This window comes from Salmo salar, chromosome ssa17, assembly GCF_905237065.1.
Source record: "Salmo salar chromosome ssa17, Ssal_v3.1, whole genome shotgun sequence".
Taxonomy (NCBI): Eukaryota; Metazoa; Chordata; class Actinopteri; order Salmoniformes; family Salmonidae; genus Salmo; species Salmo salar.
Window position 1 is genome coordinate 9,148,784 of NC_059458.1, and position 17,612 is coordinate 9,166,395.

General features: G+C 43.5%; 1 protein-coding gene across 4 annotated transcripts in view; it reads left to right on the top strand.

Annotated features, from left to right (window-relative positions):
* Nucleotides 1–17,612, top strand: part of LOC106575104 (partitioning defective 3 homolog B) — a 188,408-nt gene that overhangs the window by 66,503 nt on the left and 104,293 nt on the right. For 2 of the 4 annotated variants that reach the window (XM_014151297.2, XM_045698766.1), the window contains 4 exons: nucleotides 3,197–3,291; nucleotides 11,429–11,515; nucleotides 11,642–11,767; nucleotides 12,665–13,176. In XM_014151297.2, coding sequence (XP_014006772.2) covers nucleotides 3,197–3,291; nucleotides 11,429–11,515; nucleotides 11,642–11,767; nucleotides 12,665–13,176 — 820 coding nt within the window. Of the gene's footprint in view, nucleotides 1–2,714; nucleotides 3,058–3,196; nucleotides 3,292–11,428; nucleotides 11,516–11,641; nucleotides 11,768–12,664; nucleotides 13,177–17,612 lie in introns of those variants that run through there. The other 2 variants (XM_014151298.2, XM_014151299.2) reach the window with 2 other exon arrangements.

Here is a 17,612-nt window from a genome sequence, read left to right on the forward strand (position 1 = left end):
AAATAATCCATTCTGTTTGCAACAAGGCTGTTAGGTAAATCTGCACGACAACACGGAAAATAAATTAACTTTTTGACCTAAATTAATAACTACAGGGTTGGGTCAAATCCAATACAACACAACATGCAGCATCATGTTATCAGTATGCTTGTCATCGGCAGGGACTGGGAAGTTTGTCAGGATCAATATAAATATAAAAGGAGCAAAGCTTAGGTCAAACATTTGAGGAAAACCTAACCCTGGGTTAGTTTTATTTTTCAGCGAGACAATTACACAGATGTATTTTATTTATATTTTTACCTTTTATTTAACTAGGCAAGTCGGTTAAGAACAAATTCTTATTTACAATGATGGCCTACCCGGACGACGCTGGGCCAATTGTGCCCTGCCCTATTGGACACCCATTCACAGCCGGATGTGATGCAGTCTGGATTCGAACCAGGTACTGCAGTGACGCCTCTGTGGAGTAAGCTGTGTAGATCTGTAGGAAAACAATGTAATTGAATCCCTTTTTAGATTACATTTTAAGGCAGCAAAATGTGAAAAAAGTTCCAGGGGGTGTAGACTTTCTATAGGTACTGTATTGGGACGTAGGCCATAGTTCACCTCCAAACACTAAAACTGACATTTCTTTACCCTGCATGTAAAGAAGGGGAGCGAAGAGCGTGAATGTAGTGAAAGATTTAAATGGCGTCGGTTTTGGTTTGGTTTTACTGCTCATACCTTGTAATGTTGAGTGAGAACTGTACAGAGGAGCTCACATCAGTTTTGTGTGTGTGTGTCCTGACCCCTTCCCAAGAGGGGTAATGCTTCAGCTGTGAGTGAGGGGCAATTCTGTGATGGATATGACGGGGGTCAAGGGTCACAGGAAAGTACACCCTGCCCCAGACAGACCATTTCTCACCACATCTGACGTGTAGCATTCCCAGAGAAAACACACTCACACCTCATTTCTCATGCGTATGACAACAACCACACACACACACCTCATTTGTCATGTACGTTGGCATGTATTTGACCCCAGAATACTTAATGCCTCCTGAGGAAAAAACAGTCACACCAAAATAAAAAAAACACAGCAGCATACTATTATATTATTTACTTTATTAAATTCAAGCCTCAGTGCGTTTTCATTAGAATGTATTAGATACTAATCATGGGAGATAATTAATAACGCAGTTGGATATTTTGGTCAATGGTTCTGAATTTGAGTACCACAGCAACAAGAAGTTGTCCACATCCTTCCTGCTAATTGGGCAACTTTTGCTAATGTTTTGTTGTCTGAGTGAGGGAAATGCTGTAATTGAAGAGAACTCGATGTATTTAGAAAGATGAGACCTTGAGAATTATAAAAAATACCGCTTCGATGTCATACATGCAAGCCAAAAAGTCCAAATGTGCACTTTCCATTTCCGTTTCATAAAACTCATGCGTCAACGTTTATGATCACAATGTTTAATGTACAGTTACAAGATGACATGCCGCCATACCCTGGGTTGTTCTGAACAGAATGAGCCTATGTTAGTCTATTGTTAATTTTTTTTGCTGTGGAACACTCACTTGAATGCACTCACATAACAATCTGTTTCTCTGAATTGCCTTGTGAAACCCTAACACTGTAAGATAGTCGTTTTTTAACTTAGCTAGTCATGTTGGCAATAGAACAAGCTTTGAAATGATGCCCACCTGACCCAGATAGCGATTTAAAATGGCTGGTTTTTGAATTGTGTAAACAACAACAGTAATTGTGTTATGGCGGTGATGCTGGATTTCTGTTCCAAACAAAACAACTACAAGTGTACTTGCTCTAGTTCCTCAACGGCACAGCTAGGAGAGCTAAAATAATATGTATTGTTGACTGTTCTTTGAGGCATAAAAGTGCATTGAAATAACTTAGGACCTGTGCACACTTTGGAGGTGTGTGTGTGTGTGTGGGGGCGCGCACTTGGAGACACCACAGTTAGTCTTCTCTCTCAAACCCTTCAAAATGTGTTGTCTTATGTTGCACCTACCCCAAATCTTACAACAATATTCTTATAATGTTACTGAATGTATCCAGAGTATTTTCAATCTTTTTTTAATCAAAAGTACACAATGTAAAATGCACATAAAATCAACAGTGTAATGTTTGGTTTCAGTCTTGTCAGGTGAACTGTTGTGTCCTGAACTTTGGTCTAATAATTTTCCCATATTCTCCAACACGCCCCCTTTCAATTGCTACCATGCTTATGCATATTTCTTCTGTAAGAAACATTTCAATTTACCCCTTTCCATATAGACCAACTCCCACGAGTGTAAAGGGTTAAACCCAACCTTAGCCTGTCGTCCTCTCCCTCCCCCTCCTTCTCTCTCACTCGCCCTGTCCCCTTCTTTCTCTGTTTCTCTGTCCATTTTCCCCTGGGCCATGTGAATATAGCAGAGTTCTTAATGGATGAGATAGAGGAATAGAGGTGCGATGCACAATAACAATGGAGACATGGTAACATGTGGCCCATTGTGGATAACCGCTTAGCGGCCTAATAACTGGGTCACTATTTGTCTATCTGTGCACGGAGCATCGTGTGCGTCGTGGAGATGTGTGTGTTTAGGGGAGGAGAAGCGGGGGTTGGACAGAGGGTCCTGGCTGGCCAAGGGCGTAGGGATCGGGGGAGGGGTGAGGTAAGTGGGAGGCCCCCCTGTATGTGTCATTACGAGGGGGTTGAGACAATGGAGGAGGGGGGTGACACAATGAAAGTGACAAGGCAGAAGGACGTAATTGGGACCCTCCTTTTGTATTGGCCTTTTTCTCCCCATTCAATTTCTTTTCTTCTTCCGTCAACAGTCTGATTGCGCCGTTATTTATTTTTTTCCTCTTTCCTTTACATTTCACCCCGGGGCTGTTGTTGTGGTGCTAGCATGCGCGACTTAAAAATAGCCTCTCTCTCCTGAGAGATACAGAAGGAGAGCAAAACAGAAAGAACAACAGATAGAGTTGACGGAGGAGAGGGGGACACTCACGGATGAGGTTGGAACCCAGGTCCTTCTGGCCATTGTCTTGTCTTAAAGGTCCTTGACTAGGTGATTGATATCAACTGAAAATCTTGTTTGATTTATTAATTGATTGGTGTCCCTGTTAGTGGACTAGTGGAGAGCGAGTGACTGAGATACCGACAGTAGACTTGGCTAACTGTGTGTGTGTGTGTGTGTGCATACACAGGATGCCAGCCATGCACTGACCAACAGAAGAGAACCCAAAGACCGATTGAGGCTTGACATCCCCACTACAGCCAAGATGAGCCGGGTCACACTCAGGTAGGGGTGTGTGTGTGTGGGTTGATATGTTTACAAGGTTTGTTTGTGTGCTGTTGTCTTGTATCATAAGCATGTGTATGTGTTTGCATATCTGTAACTACTTGTGTCTCTTATGTGTGTGCATCTCACTCTCTCTGGGCTTGACTGGGCTGGACTGACTATTGAGAGGGATTACAAATGCCTCTGTTCTTTGTTCTCCTGCCGTGACTAGATTAAACTGCCGTGTGTGTGTGTGTGTGTGTGTGTGTGTGTGTGTGCGAGAGTGCCAGTGCGAGAGAGTTTTTAGTACACCATACCTTTGACTCCTGCCCAGTAGCCGATCAGAGACTTCTCACTCTGCAAGCTGAATTTGTAGAGACCTGGCTTCTGGGGGGGGGGGGTCTCTCTCCATGGCAACCTCGGCTGTCTGTCAGTGCCGCCCATGGCTAGTGCCCCAAGGGACCATAATATCCCAGTCTATCAGTGGTAATGTGACACCCTGTGGTGTGTGTGACTGACTGTGTGTGTGTCTCCACTTCCTGTAGTTGTCACAGTCCCAGGAGCCAGGATGCACAACCTAAACTGATATTCAGCAAACCATGACCAATATATTGACCGTGTGCTCCAGTATTTTCCTTACAATTTAAGAATGGATTCGATACGTACAGAGTTTAAAGAGCTTTACTTTGTAAAGCCTTCCCTGTAGCTCAGTTGGTAGAGCATGGTGTTTGCAACGCCAGGGTTGTGGGTTCGATTCCAACGGGGGGCCAGCACAGAGAAGGGAAAAAAAAGTATGAAATGAAATGTATGCATTCACCACTGTAAGTCACTCTGGATAAGAGCGTTTGCTAAATGACTAAAATGTAAATGGAGAGAACTCACCTAGCTTACTAGCAGTGAAAATGCATTCAACACCAGCAATTGGCTTCGTTTATCACCAATAATTTGCTGTTGACATGGCGACAAAAAAAAAATGGAAAGCAGGTTTGTTGGCAAGGAGATTCGTCAGACCAAAGTTAATCTACGACTAGTCAGTAAAGATTGGGTGTTCCATCTCTTTCTCCTCTCGCTCTTTCCATCCCCTCCCTCTCTCTCTCCCTCTTTGCCTCCCTCCACCACCTCAGAGGAATGGATGTGTTTGTTTGTGTATGCATGGGATGCTAAAAGGGGAGAGGAATGTAGCATGCATGTATTATAGCCTGGCGCTAACAAGCTCTGGCTTCCTCTGATGAGCTTGTTTGTGCCAGCGTTTGTTTTTATGAATGTAAATTTGTTGCAGAGAAGGTGTGTGTGTGTGTGTGTGTGTGTGTGTGTGTGTGACCCTGACCCAGGGATGCAGGTGTACTCTTTATCTATGAACTTCCCCATAAACAAAAAGGACAGAGGAGAAAGGAAGGAAGAGGGAGAAATAGAATAAATGACAGTGATGAGTTTGAGTCTCTCTTTCACCAGTTTCTCTCCAAAGCACTGAGCTGGGGCTTTCAACCAGAGATGAACAAGGACAACACAGCCCGATACTGAGAGAGCACGGCCTTTGATAGAGATAGAGGTCTCGTAGATGAGATCAGAGGAAACCGCAGTTTGTATGTGTGTGCGTTTTCACATGTGCGTGTGTGCATTTGCGCAGTGTGTGGGAGTTTTGCACAAGTGTGTGTGTGCCCATGTGTTTGTGTGTGCGTGTGTGTGTAGAGCTCAAGGACATGACTAATGTATGAGGATCATTATGGTAGTCATTAGTGTGTGCAGTATAATGACTAGTGAAGGGTTGTTGTTCTGAGAAAGGACGGAAGAGAAAACAGTCACTGTGGGAAGACTGGGGATATGTTAGAATTGACTACCTGTTGTATCTGGGTGGAATGGGTCAGGTTCATTACCTGCATGGCTGGCATCATTTGAGGAGAGGACTCCTCTGTCTCTGTCACACTGTACTTTTTAACCTCCGCAAGGGTCACACACAACCACACTGCATACATACAGTAGTGGATTGTACTGTGCACAACCTCTATCAAATGACATTCACACATACTCACACATCCAATTATGTCCACTATACATTCAGGCAAACACACACTCACACAGCCTTACCTAAATTGAATGCATGCAAACATGCATCCATACTAGTGCATGTACAGTGCCTTAAAATTATAAATATTCACCTACCTACCTACCTTTTAATTTAGTTGTCTAAATGCACAGTTGCTTACAAATCACGCGCGCACACACACATGCATGCTTTCTCTCTCTCTTTTGCTCTCTGTCACTAACGCGCACACACAAACACACACACCCTTCTTTCCTCCATTGTTCCTCCTTGGCAGACCTACCTTCAAGCTCATTTGTTTGTCTATTAATGTAGCCCTCAGGAAACAGCAAATGGATCTGAAGTGGATGCTAGGGAGAGGGCGAGTGTGTGCATCTGTGTTTCTCTAGTGTGTGTGTGTGTGCCTCTGTGTGTGCACCATGTCCTTTTTGCTCACCACTAACACATGGTCCTATGTTGTTGATCAAGGCTTATATGATAGACAGTTGATTACCTTGCTCATTCAGGTTGATTTGCTTGCGTCTAATTTTCTCTTGTCCTCCCTTTCATCATTTTATTCCTCTTTTGCTGACTTGCCTAATGCTCCTCCCTCCCTCCCTCTTACTTTTTCTTTGATGCATAACCACTGTAATCAGGCTTCTGTTCTCCTTCTCTCCTGTCTGTGTGTATGAGTGACAGTCAGTTCTCCTGTGTTCGTAGCAGACCCCCGGAGCCACACAACTAATTACACTGCCCTAATGAGCACAGTGCAGGACAGGCAGCCAGCCAGTAGGTCATCCCTGGTGTGTGTGTGTGTGTGTGTGTGTGTGTGTGTGTGTGTGTGTGTGTGTGTGTGTGTGTGTGTGTGTGTGTGTGTGTGTGTGTGTGTGTGTGTGTGTGTGTGTGTGTGTGTGTGTGTGTGTGTGTGTGTGTGTGTGTGTGTGTGTGTGTGTGTGCGAGAGAGAGAGAGGGAGGGAGAACATTTGTGTTTGCGTATGCATGATTTGATTGGATTTATTTGTATTATAGTGGCATCCATCTTCAGGATGCCCAGCCCACATGGGCCTATAAGACAATGAGTATGTTTACATGCACACTAATAATTTGATATTAAACTGATTATGGCAGTAGTCATTTAAACACTTTACTCTGCTAATCTTGAAAGGTCAAAATCGAAGAAAGCATACACTGATTAAAACACCTTGTTTTCTGAGCTAGCTTTCAAATGATTAGGACATGTCAACAGCTTAATCAGCGTTCCAACTGTGTATTTGATCTGCACCTGTGCCAGCAACGGTAGCGCAAGCCTCGCTCTTACATGCGAATGACGAGAGTTCAAATAAATACATACAGTTGAAGTCGGAAGTTTACATACACTTAGGTTGGAGTCATTAAAACTCGTTTTTCAACCACTCCACAAATTTCTTGTTAACAAACTATAGTTTTGGCAAGTCGGTTAGGACATCTACTTTGGGCATGACACAAGTAGTTTTTCCAACAATTGTTTATAGTCAAATTATTTCACTTATAATTCACTGTATCACAATTCCAGTGGGTCAGAAGTTTACTTACACTAAGTTGACTGTGCCTTTAAACAGCTTGGAAAATCCCAGAAAATTATGTCATGGCTTTAGAAGCTTCTGATAGGCTAATTGACGACATAATTTGAGTCAATTGGAGGTGTACATGTGGATGTATTTCAAGGCCTACCTTCAAACTCAGTGCCTCTTTGCTTGACATCATGGGAAAATCAAAAGAAATCAGCCAAGACCTCAGAAAAAAAATTGTAGACCTCCACAAGTTTGGTTCATCCTTGGGAGCAATTTCCAAATGCCTGAAGGTACCACGTTCATTTGTACAAACAATAGTATGCAAGTATAAACACCATGGGACCACGCAGCCATCATACCACTCAGGAAGGAGACGCGCTCTGTCTCCTAGAGATGAACGTACTTTGGTGCGAAAAGTGCAACTCAATCACAGAACAACATCAAAGGACCTTGTGAAGATGCTGGAGGAAACAGGTACAAAAGTATCTATAGCCACAGTAAAACGAGTCCTATATCAACATAACCTGAAAGGCCGCTCAGCAAGGAAGAAGCCACGGCTCCAAAACCGCCATAAAAAAGCCAGACTACGGTTTGCAACTGCACATGGAGACAAAGATCGTACTTTTTGGAGAAATGTCCACTGGTCTGATGAAACAAAAATAGAACTGTTTGGCCATAATGACCATCGTTATGTTTGGAGGAAAAAGGGGGAGGCTTGCAGGCCGAAGAACACCATCCCAACCGTGAAGCACAGGGGTGGCAGCATCATGTTGTGGGGGTGCTTTGCTGCAGGAGGGACTGGTGCACTTCACAAAATAGATGGCATCATGATTTAGGAAAATTTGGTGGATAAATTGAAGCAACATCTCAAGACATCAGTCAGGAAGTTAAAGCTTGGTTGCAAATGGGTCTTCCAAATGGACAATGACCCCAAGCATACTTCCAAAGTTGTGGCAAAATGGCTTAAGGACAACGAAGTCAAGGTATTGGAGTGGCCATCACAAAGCCCTGACCTCAATCCCATAGAAAACGTGTGGGCAGAACTGAAAAAGTGTGTGCGAGCAACAAGGCCTACAAACCTGACTCAGTTACACCAGCTCTGTCAGGAGGAATGGGCCAAACTTATTGTGGGAAGCTTGTGGAAGGCTACCTGAAATGTTTGACCCAAGTTAAACAATTTAAAGGCAATGCTACCAAATACTAATTGAGTGTATGTAAACTTCTCACCCACTGGGAATGTGATGAAATAAATAAAAGCTGAAATAAATAATTCTCTGTACTATTATTCTGACATTTCACATTCCTAAAATAAAGTAGTGATCCTAACTGACCTAAGACAGGGAATTTTTACTAGGATTAAATGTCAGGACTTGTGAAACTGAGTTTAAATGTATTTGGCCAAGGTGTATGTAAACTTCCGACTTCAACTGTAGTTTTCTCATACAAACTTTATATGTCCAAACTCCTAATAGGCTTCGCAAAAATAACATGGTCGCTGTGGTAAAACTTTGATTTGGTTTGGTGGTTGATTTTCTGCATTTATTTAAGTCCCATCAGTAGCCTGATTTCAGATGTGTCCATGTAAACAGGATTATTAGGGGAATCATTATTCTTGCAAAGCATGTAAACGTTTTAAACAAACTATTTAAGTATTTGGACAAGTTCACCTATGTGCATTAGGTAGTCATAAGTTTGGTATTTGAAATTGTCATTTTGGAGTCACTTTTATTGTAAATAAGAATAGAATGTTTCTAAACACTTCTACATTAATGTGGATGCTACCATGATTACGGATGATCATGAATTCATTGTGAATAAGGATGAGTGAGAAAGTTGCAGAGGAACCAAGGTCGTACCCGCAAAGAAAGGTTAACCTCCCCTGGTACTGGTAATGGTGAGAGGTTAACCTCCCCTGGTACTGGTAATGGTGAGAGGTTAACCTCCCCTGGTAATGGTGAGAGGTTAACCTCCCCTGGTACTGGTCATGGTGAGAGGTTAACCTCCCCTGGTACTGGTCATGGTGAGAGGTTAACCTCCCCTGGTACTGGTAATGGTGAGAGGTTAACCTCCCCTGGTACTGGTCATGGTGAGAGGTTAACCTCCCCTGGTACTGGTCATGGTGAGAGGTTAACCTCCCCTGGTACTGGTAATGGTGAGAGGTTAACCTCCCCTGGTACTGGTAATGGTGAGAGGTTAACCTCCCCTGGTACTGGTAATGGTGAGAGGTTAACCTCCCCTGGTACTGGTAATGGTGAGAGGTTAGCGTCTATTGGGGGTGTCTTTGTGCCTCTAACTTTCTCACTCATCATTATTCACGATTCGTTCAGGATCATCCGTAATCATGGTAGCATCCACATTAATGTAGAAGTGTTCAGAAAGCATTCCTAGGGAAACAAAAAAGAATTGACACTCAAAACATAAAAACCTTTGGCTTCTAAGCTTTGGAAATAACATTTGCACCCAGGAATACTTATTTTTCTAAATAGCCATTCAAGTTTGTCTTAATCACTAATCCAGAATTGTTATGGTTTCTGTTGTTGCATTTTATCCTAGTTACTCTTAAATCATCATATAAAGTACAGTAAAATAAAAAGTACCGTTCATTCTCTATCCCATTCATTCTTCTTCCCTAAATTGCAGACTGTACATAGATGCTTTTCTTCATCAATGGCATTGAACCTACCTACTTCAATTGCCAGAGGCACTATCCCGGTTCTCGACTGGGCATACAGGGTCTTTTGATGCACATTTGAGTGTGTACGTGTGTAAATTTGTGGCCAGCCAGATCTAGTCATTAGCTCCATCCCCCTGCTTAGTGGTGTGTTGGTAAACCTTTGCAGGTTCTCTGTGGGAATCCTTCCCCTCTGTCTACTAGGGTCTAATGGCAGCCTGGTGTGTGTGTACCCGATAAAGAGGGTATGTGTTTACAGCCTTGGAATGCGTCCCTAATGATACCACATTCCGTCTATAGTACACTACTTTTGAACAAAGTCATAGGGCTCTGGTCAAAAGTAGTGCACTATATAGGGTGCCATTTGGGACACACATTAGGTCTAAGGACAGCCTGCCCTGTGGCCTGAAGCCAATCATGTTCGAAAGGCAAGCAGCTGAACCTAGCATCACACACCTCTCCGCTCCACCACGCTCCAGCGCCGTACTTACACAACCTGACAGGGCAGGTTTCACACGCTTGCATAAGCGCAGCTGGACCATGTAAATGGCAGTTAATTCACCTTGACCTTGTTCACTCAACCACTGTCTGTCTCAGAGAGCGAGGGAAGGGGAGAGAGAGAGAGTGACTGTGTGTATTTGTCTCTGTGTCCAAGGGTTAAAGTTCTCAGTCACTGTGGCGGATATCCATCATATGGATTCTGGAGGTCGTTTTTGAGATCCGTGTAGATCCGCAATAAAAATCTCTTGGGGAGGGGGGGGAGGCTGGTTTGGAGATGACCGCTTAATACAGAAGCATGTCTGTTCTACAAAATAAATGGCGTAATAAATATATTGTCAAAAGTAATTTTTTCTGTTACGCTTTGTGTACTGAACTGACATGCATGATTGTTGCTGACACTGATGTTCAGATGAAGGGAATGAAATAGTCTATAATGTTCACCACCACCACCGCGGCACTCAACTAAAACTGCGGTGCGTGGCTTACTGTAACTGCTGGGAAAGTAATTAAGACTCAACTTGATCACTCAGGGTTGAACTTTCCAGTGCTATTATTTTTGTCATGTTATTAAAACCAAATCAGACGGCCATCTAGTAGATGAGTTGACCTATTTACCCAGTTGGCTTGTTGTGTGTTCGATGAGGGAGAAATAGTCTTCACAAGGCACGTTCAAGTTGTAAGAGCCATGGGGGAGGAGACATGTATTCTGACAAGCAGCAATAATAACGATCAGGATGTTGTGTCCAATGGGGTAAATGCAGATGGACCAACCCCATGCGTTGGGCCTATATTTACTGCTACTATGCTGCATCATTTGGGCTACAGGTGATAATGCTTATGGCTAATGGTACATCTGATAATATAGCCTATCCATGGTCTATATGATCAGATGTGCCATTAGCAATAAGCTAATGGCACAGATTTTAACATAATAATTTGTAAATTATTTTTACCAGTATGTTATTGGGCTAATTTCTGCAGGTGGAAATTATACTTTTGAATGTGTCAGTATAATTAAATGTTTATTAATTTGGGAGTAAAAAGTCACCGGACCCCCTAAACAAGGGGATTAGAATTGGTTTTACTTGCAGGTAAATACATGTACAAAATGATCCTCTTTCCCTAGAAACATGGTCTTTACTTTTTTACATGAAAGGGGAGGTTAACTTGGCCCCAGACAATCGATCAGATTTTTTGTTTGTTGCTTTAACCCCTGTGTGTGTGTGTGTGTGTGTGTGTGTGTGTGTGTGTGTCACAAGTGTCAGTAAAAGCTTGTAAATGTAAAGACTGAACGTACTCTAGAAAAGTGATGTGGGTGTATGTTTTACTGTGTGTGTGTTCCTATTTGTGTGTTTCTGTGTTCCTGTTAACATTTTTGTGTGTGTGAGTGAGATAGTTTGTGTTTTGTCTCTGCAGCCCCCTGACCGAGACAGTGGAACTCTCTGGAGAACAGGGGCCGCTGGGGATCCACGTCGTCCCCTACTGCTCCTCGCTGAGTGGACGGTGAGGAACACACACATTTACTTTCACTCACTCACTGTAACTCACTCACTCTGACACATTCTCTCCCCATACGTTGAAGGCTGTTTGTGTGTGTGTGTTCAAACTGTATTTCTCATCCATTCTCAGGACCCTGGGCCTGCACATTAAAGGTATCGAAGCGAACAGTCGCTCCAAGAGAGAGGGCATATTCCGGGAGGATGAGTGCATTGTTCAGATTAACGGCACCGAGCTAATGGACAAGACATTTGCCCAGTACGTACCTCGGCTCTACGCTATCGCAGGATGAGTCTCAAATGTCTCCGTATTCCCTTTATAGTGCACTCCTTTTGACCAGGCCCATAAGTCCCTGGTCAAAAGTAGTGCGCTATGTAGGGAATAGGTTCCCATTTGAGACTCAACCTTGTATCATTTTGGATGCAAGCCTGCTCTACACTATCACACGTCTACCATTGTGAGGCCGGTCTGTCACTCAGTTTCCCTTTTATTAGGAGCCCTTAATCCCTGCTCTTACAAATCCTCCCTATTCCTGGATTTATCTCACACCACATCTCCACAGCAACAAAAGGGTGTGAGAGAGAAAACCAAAGCGAGAAACACTCATTCTCTCGCTTCACTGTTGTCGGGAAGAGGTTAATTTAGTACTATCACAACATTGATTAGACTTCAAAAGGAGTGGGACAGTAGCTGTGAGGGCTAGTGAATGAGAAAGATAAGGGAGAGACAAACAGTAAAAAGAGAGAGAATTGGTGGGGTATCAAGGAGGATTGTCTCATCCCGTACCTGAATGAAATGCCCAGTAAAAGAGATGGACCTTGTTAGACCTTGGACCTTGACAATAGGTCTGACACGGCTGGCCTGGTCCTGGATAACCAGTTACTACTAGTGACTACTACTATAGATTACTTGTCTCTAGCGAATTGACTCTTGATGGTAGTAAGCTTGAGTTTGTACTGGTGTTGATACCGATGGAAGCTCTGTGCTTGGTGTACTAGTAACTACTACTAGAGTGACAGTGTGATCTTCCAACTCATTTCCATAAATACACAGTGGAAAACCGTACAATCAAGTCTGATATCACAGTATTCTCAACCTTCAGTCATGTCCTCCGAAGACGGACATTGATGATGTATCTTCCTCCCACACCCACAGGTCACAGGAAGTGTTCCGTCAGGCCATGTGTTCCCCTCTGGTGCGCCTGGAGATCCTGCCGCTGGCCAACAAGCAGCGCTACGAGAAACGCCTCATCGGGCAGCTCTTCACCGACGGTCACGACTACATCCCCAAAGCCAAGAGCCCCCTCATGATCCACCAAAAAATGGACGCAAAACCAGAAGTGAAACCAGAAACTGTGAAACCAGAACAGATCAATCCCAAACTGGAGCCGAGACGTCCAGACCTCCATATCCTACGCTCCAAGACCCCTGATCTGCCAGCTTCTCTCACCCCGCTAGGGGAGCACCAGACTGGGCACATCCCAGAGGAGATGCCCCTCAGTGTGTCCCCAGCCCTGGTGGTCAGGGATCGGGATAGGGCCTCCCCTACAGCGATGGGGGGCAGCGAGAGCCCTCTGCCCCGGGGAAAGAGTCCCACTGGGCTCCCTAACCTGGCCAACCTGACCAACCAGAAGGGAGGCCGGAAGCTGAAGATTGACCTGAACAAAGGTATGGAGGCACTATGGAAAAGGGGGACACTATAGCTGTGTTCAAATACCCATACTAACATACTGTATACTACATACTTAATGAGTATATACCATTAGTTCATTTTAGTATACTGGAAATGAACAATATCGTTTCAGATGAGTGTAATAGAGCTTCATCTGTCAACCGGAAGTTGATGCTGTTGCTATGCAACCTCTTGATAGCTTGTTAGCTTAACAAATGACTAGCTAAACATTTTATGTTTTCGGGTGTGTTCGTAAATTCGAGTTGGAGTGCCAGAGTGTGCTCTGGGCGTTTCTAAATCCAGAGCGTTGTCAGATTGTCTGTTCATAAATTCAGAGCGTTTCGCTCTCGGAGAGTTCAGAGCGCACACTGGACGCTCTGGTCAAGGAGTAAGGTTGATCCCAGCGTTCAATGGCAGTCAAGCACCCAAGCTAACTGTAACTCTGCTGCTGGCAACAATTTAATGACGCTTTTTTTTGCAGACGTTTACTGACACCGGCCATATTCAACGGGTGTTGCGCTTTCGTCAATTATTCTGCGCAATAGTGCTCTGAAATCGGAATAGATAGCCATTGAATCGCACGACTATACCACGTAGCAAGAATGACGTGAATAATCAAGTCAATAAACGTTGGTTAGTTAGTTAGATAGCAGATAGTTAATATACTGCCTGGCTAGTTTGATGTATTAGTAGCCAACTAACGTTAGGTAACTAGCTAACATACCAGTACATACTGCTGTAATGCTATGCGGTTTGTAAGGATAGCATAGCTAACCAATTGTCATCCAACATAACGTGTAACGTAACTTATTTGAAAAGGCATGACTTTACGTTTTCTTAACATTTGTCATAATTAGTTTGTATCCGCTCTCGTCGGAACAGCCATTTTCTTCAAATCTGAAAGGTTATGAAGCCATGCCCATTTTCGGAAGAATTGCATTGTGGAGCAGCAGGTAGCCTAGTGGTTAGAGCTTTGGACGAGTAACCGAAAGGTTGCAGAATCGAATCCCCGAGCTGACAAGGTAAAAATATGTTGTTCTGTCCCTGAACAAGGCAGTTAACCCACTGTTCCCCGGTAGGCTGTCATTGTTAATAAGAATATGTTCTTAACTGACTAGTTAAATAAAAATACTAATAATAAAAATATATATATGGGCCCTAAAAGCACAGAAATGGTGTCCACTGCATGTATACTTCGTATTTTGCCGAATTTAGTACGTCATCTGGGAACTTTTGGCATACTAACTATATCTATATTAAGCATACTATATACTCAATTCACGTCACAAATAGTATAGTTAGTGCTGTTAGTATGAGTATTCAAACACAGCTTGCAGTGGGGGGGAAAAGTATTTGATCCCCTGCAAATTTTCTACGTTTGCCCACTTACAATGAAATGATCAGTCTATAATTTTAATGGTAGGTTTATTTGAACAGTGAGAGACAGAATAACAACAACAAAAAATCTAGAAAAACGCATGTCAAAAATGTTATAAAATGATTTGCATTTTAATGAGGGAAATAAGTATTTGGCCCCTCTGCAAAACATGACTTAGTACTTGGTGGCAAAACCCTTGTTGGCAATCACAGAGGTCAGACGTTTCTTGTAGTTGGCCACCAGGTTTGCACACATCTCAGGAGGGATTTTGTCCCACTCCTCTTTGCAGATCTTCTCCAAGTCATTAAGGTTTCGAGGCTGACGTTTGGCAACTCGAACCTTCAGCTCCCTCCACAGATTTTCTATGGGATTATGGGAGACTGGCTAGGCCACTCCAGGACCTTAATGTGCTTCTTCTTGAGCCACTCCTTTGTTGCCTTGGCTGTGTGTTTTGGGTCATTGTCATGCTGGAATACCCATCCACGACCCATTTTCAGTGCCCTGGCTGAGGGAAGGAGGTTCTCACCCAAGATTTGACGGTACATGGCCCCGGCCATCGTCCCTTTGATGTGGTGAACTTGTCCTGTCCCCTTAGCGGAAAAACACCCCCAAAGCATAATGTTTCCACCTCCATGTTTGACGGTGGAGATGGTGTTCTTGGGGTCATAGGCAGCATTCCTCCTCCTCCAAACACGGTGAGTTGAGTTAATGTCAAAGAGCTCTATTTTGGTCTCATCTGACCACAACACTTTCACCAGTTGTCCTCTGAGTCATTCAGATGTTCATTGGCAAACTTCAGATGTGCATGTATATGTATTCTTGAGCAGGGCGCTGCAGGATTTCAGTCCTTCACGGCGTAGTGTGTTACCAATTGTTTTCTTGGTGATTATGGTCCCAGCTGCCTTAAGATCATTGACCAGATCCTCCTGTGTAGTTCTGGGCTGATTCCTCACCGTTCTCATGATCATTGCAACTCCATGAGGTGAGATCTTGCATGGAGCCCCAGGCTGAGGGATATTGACAGTTATTTTGTGTTTCTTCCATTTGCGAATAATCGCACCAACTGTTGTCACCTTCTCACCAAGCTGCTTGGCGATGGTCTTGTAGCCCATTCCAGCCTTGTGTAGGTCTACGATCTTGTCCCTGACATCCTTGGAGAGCTCTTTGGTCTTGGCCATGGTGGACAGGTTGGAATCTGATTGATTGCTTCTGTGGACAGGTGTCTTTTTTACAGGTAACAAGCTGCGGTTAGGAGCACTCCCTTTAAGACTGTGCTCCTAATCTCAGCTCGTTACCTGTATAAAAGACACCTGGGAGCCAGAAATCTTTCAGATTGAGAGGGGGTCAAATACTTATTTCCCTCATTAAAATGCAAATCAATTTATAACATTTTTGACATGCGTTTTTCTGGATACTTTTGTTGTTATTCTGTCTCTCACTATTCAAATAAACCTACCATTAAAATTATAGACTGATCCTTTCTTTGTCTGTGGGCAAATTTACAAAATCAGCAGGGGATCAAATACTTTTTTCCCCCCACTGTATGTGTTATAGAGCACACTAAGATGATCCACCACCTTATTGGTTCACAACATTTCGATCAAAACGGATCTTCAACAGGTTTTTGTTCTTTTGTAAAGGTATAAGGTCTTGCCGTGTTGGGGTCAATTTAGTTTCCAATCCAGTTGATTCAGTGAAAGGAAATTTAAATCATGAATTGAATCATCGTGGAAAACAACGGACATATCAGAGTTTTTAATTGAAAACTGAATTCTTAGTCTGCGTTTACACAGGCAGCCCAAATCTCTTATTTTGTCATATCAGATATTTTGCCAAAAGATCAGAATTGGGCTGCCTGTGTAAACCCAGATTTAGAGATTATGTGGTTGTGCTCTTCCATGGTTAAAGTGGCAATCAGCTGTAGAAACAATAACAATTTGATCCCTGCCCCTGTTTCGGTAAAAAGCTGAGGCATGGGGATGGAGAAATGTAACCACTCTCAAATCGATAGTTTAAGTAGTTTTAACCATGTTTTGAAGCTATATAGTGATTATTTTTTTTGTACATTTACTTTGTTTACAAACATTTGAGTACATAAAAATTTTTTTAACCTTTTTTTATTTAACTAGGCAAGTCAGTTAAGAACAAATTCTTATTTACAATGACTGCCTACCCCAGCCGAACCCGGACAATGCTGGGACAATTGTGCACCGCCCTATGGGACTCCCAATCACGGCCGGTTGTGATACAGCCTGGATTCGAACCAGGGTCTGTAGTGAGACCTCTAGCACTGAGATGCAGTGCCTTAGACTGCAGTACCACTCGGGAGCAAACAAGCTTATATTTTGTGATCTGATGGGGTCCGACATTTGAACTAAGCTCATGAGGCATTTATAAATTATGTTCTTCAAGAATCAATGGGTACATACCAGTCATTTATAAGTCCAAAAATGGATGTAGCATCTAATGATTACCCCTTTAAAGACTTCTCTCCCAGCGTGAGTGACTGCAAGGAGGTTTAGAAGCATTAATGGAAGATGGGCAGACGCTTAGGTGCCAGATGAGATTTGATCGCTCACTATCTTTTAGTACGCCTTTTTGGCTTTTCTCCACTGCTCACCATGGTGGCAGTTTTCACTCATTGCTTGGAGGCACATACACACACAGGCATGCACGCGCAGACACAAATAGATACACATGTGAGCTTGGACACACACACACACACACTGTGTCCACAGGGAGAGGTGCCATGGGAGGGAATGATATCTCAGGATACCTCGCTCTCTCTCCCTCCCTCCCCTCTCCTTCTTTCTCTCCCTTCACCTTCCTCCATCAGGCAGTGTGAGGCCTGCTCACATGTGAAATTGAAGGCAGCCCTCCTCTTAATCCACATAAGAAAACAGTTGTCCCTCTGGCTTTGTGGCTGAGGTTACGTCTCGAATAGCACCCTATTCTCTTTGTAGTGCACTACTTTTGACCAGGGCCCATGTGCACTTTAAAGGGAATAGGGTGCCAGCAGAGAGGGCTCCACAGCAGACCAGTGGAAGTTGATCA